The sequence below is a fragment of the Acanthochromis polyacanthus genome, chromosome 17 (genome assembly GCF_021347895.1).
Source record: "Acanthochromis polyacanthus isolate Apoly-LR-REF ecotype Palm Island chromosome 17, KAUST_Apoly_ChrSc, whole genome shotgun sequence".
NCBI lineage: Eukaryota > Metazoa > Chordata > Actinopteri > Pomacentridae > Acanthochromis > Acanthochromis polyacanthus.
This window is the reverse complement of record NC_067129.1, coordinates 32,479,808-32,492,182: the sequence shown is the minus strand read 5'-3', so window position 1 is coordinate 32,492,182 and position 12,375 is coordinate 32,479,808. Positions and strand designations below refer to the sequence as shown.

Below are 12,375 nucleotides of genomic sequence, written 5' to 3'. Positions count from 1 at the left end.
CCGCCCCATTCTCGCAACGAGGCTAGTGACAGAGTTCAGTTTGGAGAGACAGAACGTTTTTTATTTATTATTTTTTAAAAGAATGACATACGGGCAGCAGTGAATGTCCATAGATCTGTATTTGCCCACCAGCTCTCTGGGTCCAACGTTTTAATGTATTAGTAACCTGTGTTAACGGTCGTGCGTGGAAGCTAGCCATATCATGCTAGCTCTGAGATGGAAATGAGGGTGGCGTTCAGCTGACTGTGGTCTCCAGCAGAGAAAAAAGGGAATCGCAGATGTAGCACAGGTATGTATGTGAAGTGTGGCAGAGTGTAAGTTGTTTTTAGTTGTGGTTTGGAGGTTGTTAGTTGGGAAATTCGCCGACAGAAATTGCAACGGCAGGATGAAGTGAAAGCAGTAAGGGCAGTGAAAGTGACGTCAAGGTATCAATAACGGGAACCGATTCTCAAAACGCCATTCGATTCCGGGAAATCGATCTATTTCTTATCGATGGCATCGAGGAACCGGGTCTTGATTATCATCCCTACTGCAGCATACATTGAAAACGTGTTCACATTTTATGAAATTAAATCTGGAAACCATCTCTTTAATTGCAACCATTTTGTGCTTCTACAACAGTTTCTTGCTTGTGTGAAGGAATTTCTCAGACAATTAGAGTGGCTTTCAAAACATCCAAATAAACACCAGCCGCATCGCATGCAAACCCACTGAGAGAAAACACTCATTTAACCTCTGCTGAGCTCTGCAGCAGCAGAAAAGGCCTCTGGTTAAACAGTAAAGCTGGCGGAGAGGCACTTTACTGCTTCCTGCGAGGGTTCGGGTGTCAAAGGTGCCGAGGCGAGTGGAGACAGTAATCCTGTATTTAGCCTCCGAGGCTGTTTGGGAAACAGATTTTTAAAAAAACATTCAGAGTAGCATCCTCTGGAGGCAAAGCCAAGAACATGCATCAGCAAAGTCTGACCTTGGTTCAAGACTGCTCGGCAAGAGAGCTGAAGGTTCGACGAAAACGTGCACATGAACAAACTATGACATAATTCAACACTTAGTGGAGATAAACAGTCTTCTCCTGGTGTTCACGGAGCGTAATCTGAGTTTCACAGAATTTTCTATGTTGCGATTCCAGCAGCAACATCCGAGCCACCACAGCGAGATAGATTACACGGGAGAGGCTTAGGAATTAGATGGATTCACTGATCAATGTGTCAGCAGTTGGCTTTTCCTCTCTTAAGTGCTGAAAGTAATCCGGAGTGATTTACAGTATTGACCAGCAGGATCTGATGTAACGATCCCCAGCGCCCAGCGGCAAATGGAAAGCAACGTGACCCGGGGCCGATATTTCCATGAACTGGATGCCACATCAATGAGGAAACAAACAAAAAACAGATAAAAATAATTCTCTGCAACGATAGGCCACAAAACAAAGGTTCAATAGAGGCTGGATGAAGGTTGAATTCTAGGGAGAATAAGGAAAAACACAACTAATCTCCAATATATCGCATTACAATTGCAGGAATTACTAAGAAACATGAGAAAACTCCACTACGAGTCATTATTCAATTACATTCAGCTACTCTGGATTATCTTATTGTAAAAAAAATTACAAAAAATTGTTGAATATTATACATTAAACATAAAGCAAATCTAAGCTTCATATCATGATATTTGATTCTTAATTTAAAAATTCACCAAAAATAGACCATTTAAATTACCGTAATCGGATTCTGTAAAAAACTAAAAATTCTGCACTCCTCAACACAAAATCTGAAGCTATTAGCAACTCCACTGCAACCAACAGTCGCAGGACAAAAATTCAAGGACTTCCAGCTGAACTGCAGGTAGTGTGACTATCCCTAGCACCTGTCGGTAAATGGAAAGCCATGGACGCTACGTCAATGAGGAAACAAGCAAAAAGCAGATAAAAATTATTCTCTGCAATGACAGGCCACAGAATAAAGGTTCAATGGAGGCTGAAAGAAGGGTGAATTCTAGAAAAAAACAAGGAAAAACACAACTAACCTCCAATATATCACGTTACAGCTGCAGGAATTACTGAGAAATTGTATCTAACCATCAGCTGGGACTCATTATTTAACTATATTCAGCTACTACAGTTTATGTTAATGTCACATGATAAAAAAAAATACCTTTAAATATTATGAATTTTAATTGCCAGCTTTGCTTCGACCGTGAAATTATTTATATTCGCATTTGTCACAGAGCTGGACAAGAAGGTCGGTATTATTCGCCGCAGTTAGTCTCTCCAGAAAATGATGGATGGATGAAAAATTTGGATCACTGATGATGCCCAAAGTTTCCACTGTGGTGTAAATTCCCAAAAGGAACATCTGTGATAAAGCTGCGAAGATGGAAAACGTTCCTTCTTCCTGGAATAGTTGACATGTAAACAGTCTGGGTTCTAGAAGAAAAAATAAATATCCTGCTAAACACCTGTTTCATGGCCTATTTCTACAGTCTTTTGGGATCCTCTTGCATTTCCAGAGATGTTACCCATTTTTAGCCAACTTATTCCATCTGAAATTACATTTTAACTACGGGTAAACTGTCTAACAAACCACTGTGCAGTAACTAAATAATAAGGGACAAGCTGAGCATCTTGATTCCAAATTAATGGCCGGTTTGAAAGGCATGTTGTCTTTTAAAATCAGCAGAATTACACCATTTATCAGAGCCAAAAACTACAAAAACAGAATGAGAAACTACAAAAATTGAGCCAGACACTTCAAAAACTGAGCCAGAAACAACAGAAACTGAGCCAGAAACAACAAAAGCAGAACCAGAAACTACAAAAACAGAACTAGAAACTACAAAAATTGAGCCACAAACTACAAAACCACAAACTACAACAATAGAACCACAAACTACAACAACAGAGCCACAAACTACAACAACAGAGCCACAAACTACAAAAACAAAACCACAAACTACAACAATAGAACCACAAACTAGAAAAACTGAGCCAGAAACTACGGTTCTTGAACGACTCATCCGCGACATTGTGCCGCCACAGTGAACCAACTCTGAGCTAAAAATTTTTATACATTTTACAAAATCTCCAATAATTTTCCAGAAACAAATGGGTCACTCTAAACAAATTCTGTAAAGATCTAAAAATTCTGTGTTCCTCATTGCAACTGTGAAGTCTCTAACAAGGCAGCTACAACTAGCATATCAAATTAATAAAAAACGCCAAAAATAAATACTACTAGGATCCAGCTGGACCCCAAGTGTACAGATGAAGTAGGTTTTGCCATGTGCACTGATGGGGGTTAACAATGTCTTTCTTGGTGATAAAATACAAATTATTGGACTTTTAGATGAAGTCATGACACGTTTTCAACACAATCTGACTCACCAGAACTCGATCTCCAACTCGAAGGTCCTTATCTCCACTTTTTTTAACCGAGCCACTGTCAGACATGTTGGACCCCGACTCGTTCCCGGTTTTCACGGCGCTGTTGAGCAGCCCCTCTCGGAGCGGTACCACCCGCTGGCCACCGGGAGCGCCACCACCGCCGCCCTGCTGAGTCTGATTCTGGGCCGAGTCGGTGGAGTGGCTGTCGCTTCCCTCTCCGACCGGCTGTCGGGTGAGCTTGGAGGGTCGCGTGAAGATGCCCTGCAGGGGCTGGCACTCGAAGTAGCGCACGCCGCCCACTGAACCATCGTTTTTGCCAACTAGGTCATTCAGGATCACGCCGGCCCACTGTCCCGGGGCGAACTGGGTCTCCCCGAGGTAGGCGATGACTCCGGGTTTGACACCGTTGACCCAGACCTGTTCGCCCACGGTGTAGTCCCCCAACACATCATCGCCCTCTTCGGAGATTTTCGTCGGTGTGGTGGGCTTGAGTGGAATGCCTATGAGGAAAAAAAGCACGACTGTTAATCAGACCTGACTGGAAATATTTTATGATTATGTTGCGACCACCGTCAAGCACCGAGGTCCGACAATGAAAACTAAAGCAGCTAAAACATGGCATTTGTATGTATATTTAAGTTACTTATTTTACACTGAATATTTCAAATCCTCAGATGAGGAGTCTCACAGTCTTGGTGTTATTGAACCTTGGTGCTTGACACTTCATGAGAAAGTTATTTCTACACAAAATACAAACAGAAGAGGGCAACAGTAGAGAGAAATGGTCTTCAAAGGAGTAAAACTGTTTAATTACGAGATAAACCCCCCCTTCATTGGTACGTCAAGTTGTAAACAGTGCGTACATTGTGAGAACATCCTCATTCACAGTCGGCCAGAATCGCCTTCACACTATTCATCTGGCTCCACTGTGTCATGCAGGCAGATTTTTTTTTAAAAAAAGAAGAAAAAAGTGCTTGTGTTGCAGCAACACCCGACACAACAGTGCAGTTTGTTGAAAGATGAGGCGATACTCTAATTCCTTGTGAAAAGTGGGTCAGGGGGATGGTATCTGTGATGTGCCGGTGATTAACCCCGCCATGTTTGACACATACATGAGCTGGATCTCTTTTTTTTTTTTTTTTCCACGGCAGCCTGTAAAGCGAGCAGAGCACCATTAGCAGGCGGTCTGCTGCACAGCGCCGCCAGTAAAAGAGTGTTTATCTGTGAGCGGTTGGTGCCACAACCGTCTCCCCGACACCCTGACGGAGACCCGAGGCTCCGAAGGGCCCCGACGGTTCCTGCTTTATATACTTTATGCCCCAATTGCTTCCATATGTTGTCATGCGAGACACAAATGAGCACAACTTCAAAAAGGAGATTGGACTTGACGATACAGTTTGGATGTTTTTAGGGATGTGCTGCGTCTGGAGGAACTGTGACAATTTTGTTCCAAGCAATTAAAGATGATAATGCATTGCAGGCGTTGAGCAGAGGAACCTTTTCAAAGGTGCACCTCGTCTGGTTTGTCTGAGAGTGACCCATATTGGTGTGTTTTCTGCAGCTGGGACCACAGCTGGATTGTGAGCTCCATCCAAAGCAGCAGAGATGGTTCAGAAAAGCACCTGAGAACACTTCCTGTTAAAATGGTTGCGATTCAGTTCGTTGGCACAATTAACGAGCTAAAAGATAATTTTATAGTGAAGTCTGCGTTTAGGATTGAAAAGGAACTTTGATTTGCCTTTACAGATTAAGTCTGCAGTCCCGGAAGCATGCTTGTTTTCATCAACATTAACATCTTTGAGCACCGTGATGTCATCCCCAAGGTCGGACTATCAACACAGACTGTAACATCCTAAGGGAAAATATTTTTGAGCGAAAATATTCGTTGCAAACAATGGCATATCAGTCACAACATGTTGATTATACTCGTTTTTCCACCATAACAACACAACCATCGCTCTCCACCCACCCAACACACCAGATATGACTTCCTGTGACTGTTTTGTCTTCTTCAAAATTAAATTAAAGTTGAAGATTCACCATTTTGACACAGTTTAAGAGATTCAACACTCATTGTAGATGTTGCTTGACATGTTTACCTATCAGGACTTCCACTGTGGGTTGCAGGATCACTGGGAGCTGTGTATCACTGCACCAGTACAGTTTTGTAACTTTCTGATCAACCCTTGGATATATTTGGCTCATTTTCCATATAGTATGCTTGGTAAATTCATCAAAAGATGCCGTATCTGAGTTCTACTGGAACATTCTGTTTGAGGGAAAATACCAATTGCAAACAACGTCAAGTTGTGGTGCAATGACGTATCGGTCACAACAAGTTGATTACACACCGTTTTTTCTACCATAACAACACAACCATTGCTCTCTGCCTGTCCAACTTGTAAATTTTGGTTCCGTGTGACTTTATTGTGATTAAAGTGAAATTAAAGTTGAAGATTCACCATTTTGACTCAGTTTAAGAGATTCATAGATGAGATTCATAGCTGCTGCTTGACATGTTTACCTAATGGGACTTCCATTGTGGGTTACAAGTGTTGTAGGAGCACTGGGAGCTGTGCATCACTGCACGGTCCTTGCATACATTTGCCTTAATTTCCATACAGCACGTGGGGTGACTTCAAGAGATGCCATACTGTCTACTGTAACATTCTGAAGTGTTTGAAGGAAAACATTCAGCACAAACAACCTGAGGCTGTGGCACAATGGTGTATCAGTCACAACATGATGATTACACTTTGTTTTTTCTACCATAACAATTCGACCGTCGCTCTCCATCCACCCAAGTCACAAGTCTTGGATCCCTGTGACTTCTTTGCAATTAAAATTAAAGTTGAAGACTCACAATTTTGACACACTCTTGGTGATTCAACACTCATCATAGATGCTGCTTAACATGTTTACAAGACGTCCATTGTGAGTTGCATGAGCACGAGGAGCTGTGTGTCATTACAGTGTCTTGGAACTTTTTGATCAAACCTTGCACATATTTGGCTCATTTTCCATATGGTATGGCATCAAAAGACACCATATTGTATATTACCAGAGATCTTTAAGATTATTTAATGCAGTTCTCTTAACAGACAATAATGTCTCCATACAAGTTAAGGTGAGCGTGTAACTCCTGCCCTGTCAAGCTAACAGAATTAAAACACTTTGATTTCCTAATTTCCTGTTTTTCCATTCAATATTTTATTTAAAAGCTTTTTTTTAATTGAGAAAAATATATTGATACAACTTGCACAACTTCCAGAGTATTCCATGTATTTGACACCGTCCTTTTGTTGAGTTACTGTACTTGCACTTATTCACTTACTTTTTTTTTTACAACAAGAACAGTTATGATTGATGTCGCGGTGAAAAAGATATCTAAATGTTAACTAATTGATGAAATCACATTACAAAAATCCTACATTTCCTATTAAATGCAATTTCATCATAAAGAATGGTGAATGCTGGATTTTTTGAGGCAGATGCAAAGTCCCAGAAATATGAATTTTCTAAGTAATGATTTCCTGCAAATTTTGACAAAATAGTCAAAGATATGTCAGATACAGCACTCAAGATTGACAGTTTCACATACAAATATTCAGAAGAGATGTATAAAATTATTTCTTCCAGTTTTAATCAATCCCCAAGAAACTTCTGATATTTTTCTTTATTTAGCCTCCCTAACCTGTGCAATGTATTTCCACTTCCCATTAATCCAGTGTTTTACAAAGACCGAGCCGTTATCATCCACCTCTTTTTTAGCATCTTGTTTCAGCTCATTTCAGCTCGTTTCTCAACTAACTGAAGCCTTAATATCTTGAGTTGCATAAGTGCTGGTATTGGTCTATGTGCCTCTGTGGAGCTGAGTCGCTTTAATAGAAGACGAAAACAAACCACTACCTTTAACCCTCCTGTTACGTTTGTTTCTCAGGAACAGCAGTAATGTTCCTGGATCGGTTTAATTATTAAAAAAAAGTGTCAGAAAGAAAAACTCAATAGTCATTGCTGATATCTCATTCTTAACTCCATTAGAAATCATTTCAATCAATATTCAGTGCAATGGGGTCACAGACAATGGTTCAATGGGGATAATTCACTTGTTTTTCATAAAAAATGTGTTAAAACTTCTTTTAAAAATATACATGGGAAAGATCTAAATACAAAATACAACAGTTTTACATGACATTGATATTTTACAAATTTTATTTTATATTTTGATTTTTTTTCCACATGTGGAGTTGATAAATTAACACGAGACACCACTTCTGTTCAAGGTGATTATGTGATGATTTTCATTTTATGTGTTCATTGCACTTATTGAGCCAAGCAGAAGAAGTGTCATTGCAAAAAATACTTTAGACTTTTTTTAAATTTCTGACAGAAATGGGTTAATTTGACCCGCAACATAACAGGAAGGTTCAAACACGTCACTCAGCAGCCTGACTAGTATTTGTTAAACAGCAGGACAGGTTGACGTAAGGCACCAACAACATGTGATCCCGGCTGATGAGAAGCCAGCGTGGCATTTAAAACCTGAGCTAACCCATGATTTGGGTTGCCGGGGCAACAGGGGAGCGAGGGTAAAAAGATCCTGGGCAGAAGGAAGACTGGAAACGCAGCCCTTACTTTCACTATTGTGCTTGGCCACCTCCCACCACCATCTGAATCCCACTATTCATCAGCTCGGCACAATGAAACCTCCACAGCTTCCTCCCGGCCCTCCTCCTCCTCCTCCTCCCAATTATCCCCCCATCTCGCCCCAGCTTTCTCTGGCCTCTTTAGCTCTGCTTATTTACAATCATTTTCCACAATGACTATCTCCTTCAGGCTCCAACTTGCCCTTTTTTTGTTTGTGTTTTTGTCTTAATCGGCTGAGGCTCATGCCGTGGCTGCAGCAGCTGTGTGAGCGCTGACAGATGGAGGGGGGCTGACCCCGAGCATTTTTCACTTTTGATCAATTTGAGGCTTTCAAGTGTGTCAATGCAGCGTCATTTTAGACATTAGCGAGCGAGCGAGAGCATCATAACCTACATTTGGTTGCACATTTGGGTTATTAAGCCTCCTGCTACAGGCTGCAGGTGTTCCAGGCCTCGTTCAGATCCCCGTATAGTAAAAATCCATATTTTATGTGTGGTTTGTGGCGGCTGGGAGTGTAAAGTAAAGCTCCACCACTACTAGATAGTGCCCAAGTTTTACAAGTCAGTGAGAATTTCACTGAGTCTAGCTGGACCTTTTTATAATCCTACCTTCTTTTTCCAGTTGAGTCATCCAAAATGAGCAGCTCTTCAGTCTACTGTATTTATTTACTTTCCAGAGCTGCTTCTGTACACTCCAAAATGTTTCCGAGCTCACCAAACGTTCTGCTGTCGGCTGCAAGAGTGAACACACGAGTCTTCATGCACTCCCAGCATCTCAGGAACTGAAGACCCAGTGGATTACTTTTATTTATTTATTCATTTTAATTATTTATTCAACCTTAACTGTTGAAGACCTACCACTGTCCACCAGGACATATTCTTATATTTTCACATACTGCAGTGCAATTTTTTGGACTATTTTTGTTTGCTTTACATCAATATAACCCTTACATCCCAAATTTTAATTTGCATTGACTTACGTCTTAACTACTACAATAAATTGCTTAAAAGTGTAATAAACTTTTAAAAAATAGACAGAAATAGTTTTTTCACGTTTTTCAAAATACCAACATTGTATATCTGTATCCCTCAAAATTTAAAATGTAAAAAAGTTGCACAGTATCCCGTGGTCTCATTTCTAAAGATTTTTGTTTTGTGATATGTTATTGTGTATTTTTACAAACCCATCACTGCAAAGAAAAAGTGCTCCAAGACATGGTGAATGTGTGAAATATTAATCTAACTCCCCAGATTTGAAAAGCCAAGTCACTTTATTTAGGCTTTATTGTCAATTCTTCAACACGTACATGGCATACCAAGAATTGAAATTACATTACTCTCTCTTTGTGCAACAGTTGACACTAAATAAACACTTAGATGGTTCTGAGATTTAAAAAAAAGGATAAATTAGCAATGTAATGTACAAAATAAGATATTAAAAGGCAAAAACTACATAAATTAAGAACTAGACAGCAAAAATCAGGTAAACTAAGAACAAAGGAAGCGATACTAAAATGATTGATCTATCTTATCTGGTTTAAAACCTACCGCCAAACAAAAATGAATATACAATCACAGCGTCGGCGCTGCGCTTTTGTTCTATAAAGTAAATTTTTTCAATTTTTTCACAGTAGTTAAATGATTACTTTCAGTAAGAGTGGTAAAATCATGTACTCTGCATCATTATTATCATTATATCAAGACAAAACTGTTTTTAGATATACACTACATAGTTTTTTAGTTGTCACTGTTTTTTATTTATCTGCATGTTTTTCTTATTTTTTAGTTTTGCATGTTTGCACTGGTGAGTATTTTTGTTTTACTCTGTATGCCGATGCTTACAAAAATGAGAGGATAGATGCTAGAGACTAGAAAATGAGAACATCGTTTTCATAGATCAAAAACAAAGCAAGTTATCGTCTCCTGTTGTGAGCTACGTGTTTGAACTTTTGGAGTCATAAATGTTTTAGTCCTACATTCTATACCCTGGATATTTGTGATTATGGCCGCCCATTGGTGGAAAGTCGGAGGTTCCCTATGAAGTTTCCCTACAACCTCACTGCTATCAAGATTTTTAGAAGATATCCATTACTTTTGGGGAAGTTTAGGACTGGATCACTTTTATTTTTGATGGAAATATCACCACAGTAACAGGAAAAACCCTGGCGTTAGCACCTTGTGCGGCTAATGTGGCTAATGTTAACTTTAATCCTACAGCCACATCTCAGAGTTCTGTGGAGACTGTTAACCTGAGGGACTTCCAGAGATGGTGGAAAACTTTAAAAAAAAACATCTACTTGAGACCCGTAAACAAGGACTGGGTGGGTTACTGTGTTTTCATGTTGCCTGCTGTTCTTCAGTAGCCTAGTCGCGCTAGACCCATGTTCTGAAGGCACAAGGGTCTAGGACCGCTCGACAGGGAGGGAGGCGGGCTAAAAGGTTGTCTTTCAAATCACTCTGCAGCAATTGGGTAGGTATACAACCAATCAGCGCAACGAATAGGCTGACGTAGTTCCTAGAGCGCCGGCGGATTGTGGCTAAGTCCCATTAGCTTCCCAACCAGCGGAGCCAACTGGTATATTAAGGATTTGCCATATCCCGTCGGCATAAGTCCAAATACGTCTTTCTTCTCAATGAAACACTTCAGTGCCGTCCTTTGTTTATCTTTCAAGTTGAATTTTAGCTTCAAATCTTTAAGGGCTGTGGCCAAAGCCGAGTCGAAAGATAAGTGTTTATTGTGCGCCGGTTGTTTCTGTCAGAATCGTCGCGCCTCTGTCGTCACTTACTTACGCCCGCCTTCTGACTCTACACTTCATGGTGATTCGTCCGGCCAGTTTTAGGAGAATCCAGCCTCGAGCCTTATGGAGGGTAACTAGACCCACCCTGGCAGAGAATCAAATTCGTTGCCGTGGGTTGTCTAGCGCGGCTAGGCTAGTTCTTCAGTGCAACGTAAACTCGCTACATCTGGCAGCTTCTCTCCTTATCCCTGTGCTCACATGTATTGCATTTTAATACTGATGAATTCCCAAGAAAGCTGTTCTTATTTACGTATTTTTCTGTTTTTGTTGTATGTAGTGAAATGCAGCCTATTAAGACCTTATACTAACCAGCAACTTTTTCCAATCTGCAGCCACTAAAACGCCAAAACTCACCAACACGAGATAAAAACAGGAGCTGTGCAAGTCTTCCAATGTTTCCATGTAAAATTAAACTTCAAAGACAAAGACAGCAGCAATAGAAAGTCCTCATCTGACACATTCATTCAAATTTATGTCACCTGACGTGATGTCACCGGTTTTGCTCTGCACTGTCACTCACTGACACAAAGAGAGTCTTCTTCCAGAAGGGGGTGTGGAAATTTAAAGATACCGACACTGGAGCAGCCTGTTTAGAACAGGAGTTATACAGTCATAGGGAAATGAACCATCTTTATGGTATTTTGAGCTGAAAAAGTCGAAGACGTGAGATTTTCATTATTTTGCCAAAAATGGCAACAATATAGAACCTTTAATGCACCGTTTACTAGACGACGTTTAAAGAACCTTACTGTAGAGAAGACGTTCAGTTGTTCAACTTTCACCCTAAGAAATCACTGTATATCTACAAACCCACAATTTTGAGGTACACGTTTGTCATCTATACCTGTAATGCCCAAAGGGTTCTTTACATCTTAGTATACTACAGTAGTATTACAAATAGCAAGAGAAAAGCTTTAAAACTCCATCACAGGTTTAAGACATGAAGTATACATAATGTTTCCTAGATTTTCTGGCTTTCAATTCAGTCTAGAGTCTTTACTGTATGCCATCTACTGACTGCCATCTGTCACTTGCAGCCAAAAATGATAAGTGAACATAAAACTAGCATTAAGTACAGAAAACCTTTAAGTCCAACAAATGGAAAAAAACAGCGACAAAGGCAATAGTCTGCAACTACAGCTGAGATATTTCTTCAGCAAAACCAGCTTCCAAGGTCACAGGAGACGCTGCATCGGACGAGGTGGCACAGCTCCGTTATTTCCACATCAAAAGCAGCGAGGGGGAAGGCTTCCTCCATTCACTCCCCGAAACAGTACTTTAAATTTAGTAAAGTAAACTCTGCCAACTTCCGACACAGCAGCCCCTTCTCACAGTCTTCCCAGCTAAAACCAACAAACAGATCTGGAGAATGAGGCCGGGTCAGCGTTAAGACTATCTGAGACAGGAAACTAATTCCTCCATGTGCTCACTGAGGCCCCACTTATATCTTATTAGCGTTTTACAGTCAAGTTGAGGTAGTACGGAGGATATAATTATGGGTCATTCCATGTCAACTCAGCAAAGATGGTTGTTTGACCATCTCAGAATCTCTTGA

The 12,375-nt window shown here is 40.5% G+C and overlaps 1 protein-coding gene across 3 annotated transcripts in view; it reads right to left on the bottom strand.

Moving 5' to 3' along the window:
* The window catches only part of clip2 (CAP-GLY domain containing linker protein 2), a 75,755-nt gene that overhangs the window by 49,591 nt on the left and 13,789 nt on the right, over positions 1–12,375 (bottom strand). For all 3 annotated transcript variants that reach the window (XM_022215405.2, XM_022215406.2, XM_022215407.2), the window contains exon 3: positions 3,377–3,876. In XM_022215405.2, coding sequence (XP_022071097.2) covers positions 3,377–3,876 — 500 coding nt within the window. The remainder of the gene's footprint in view (positions 1–3,376; positions 3,877–12,375) is intronic.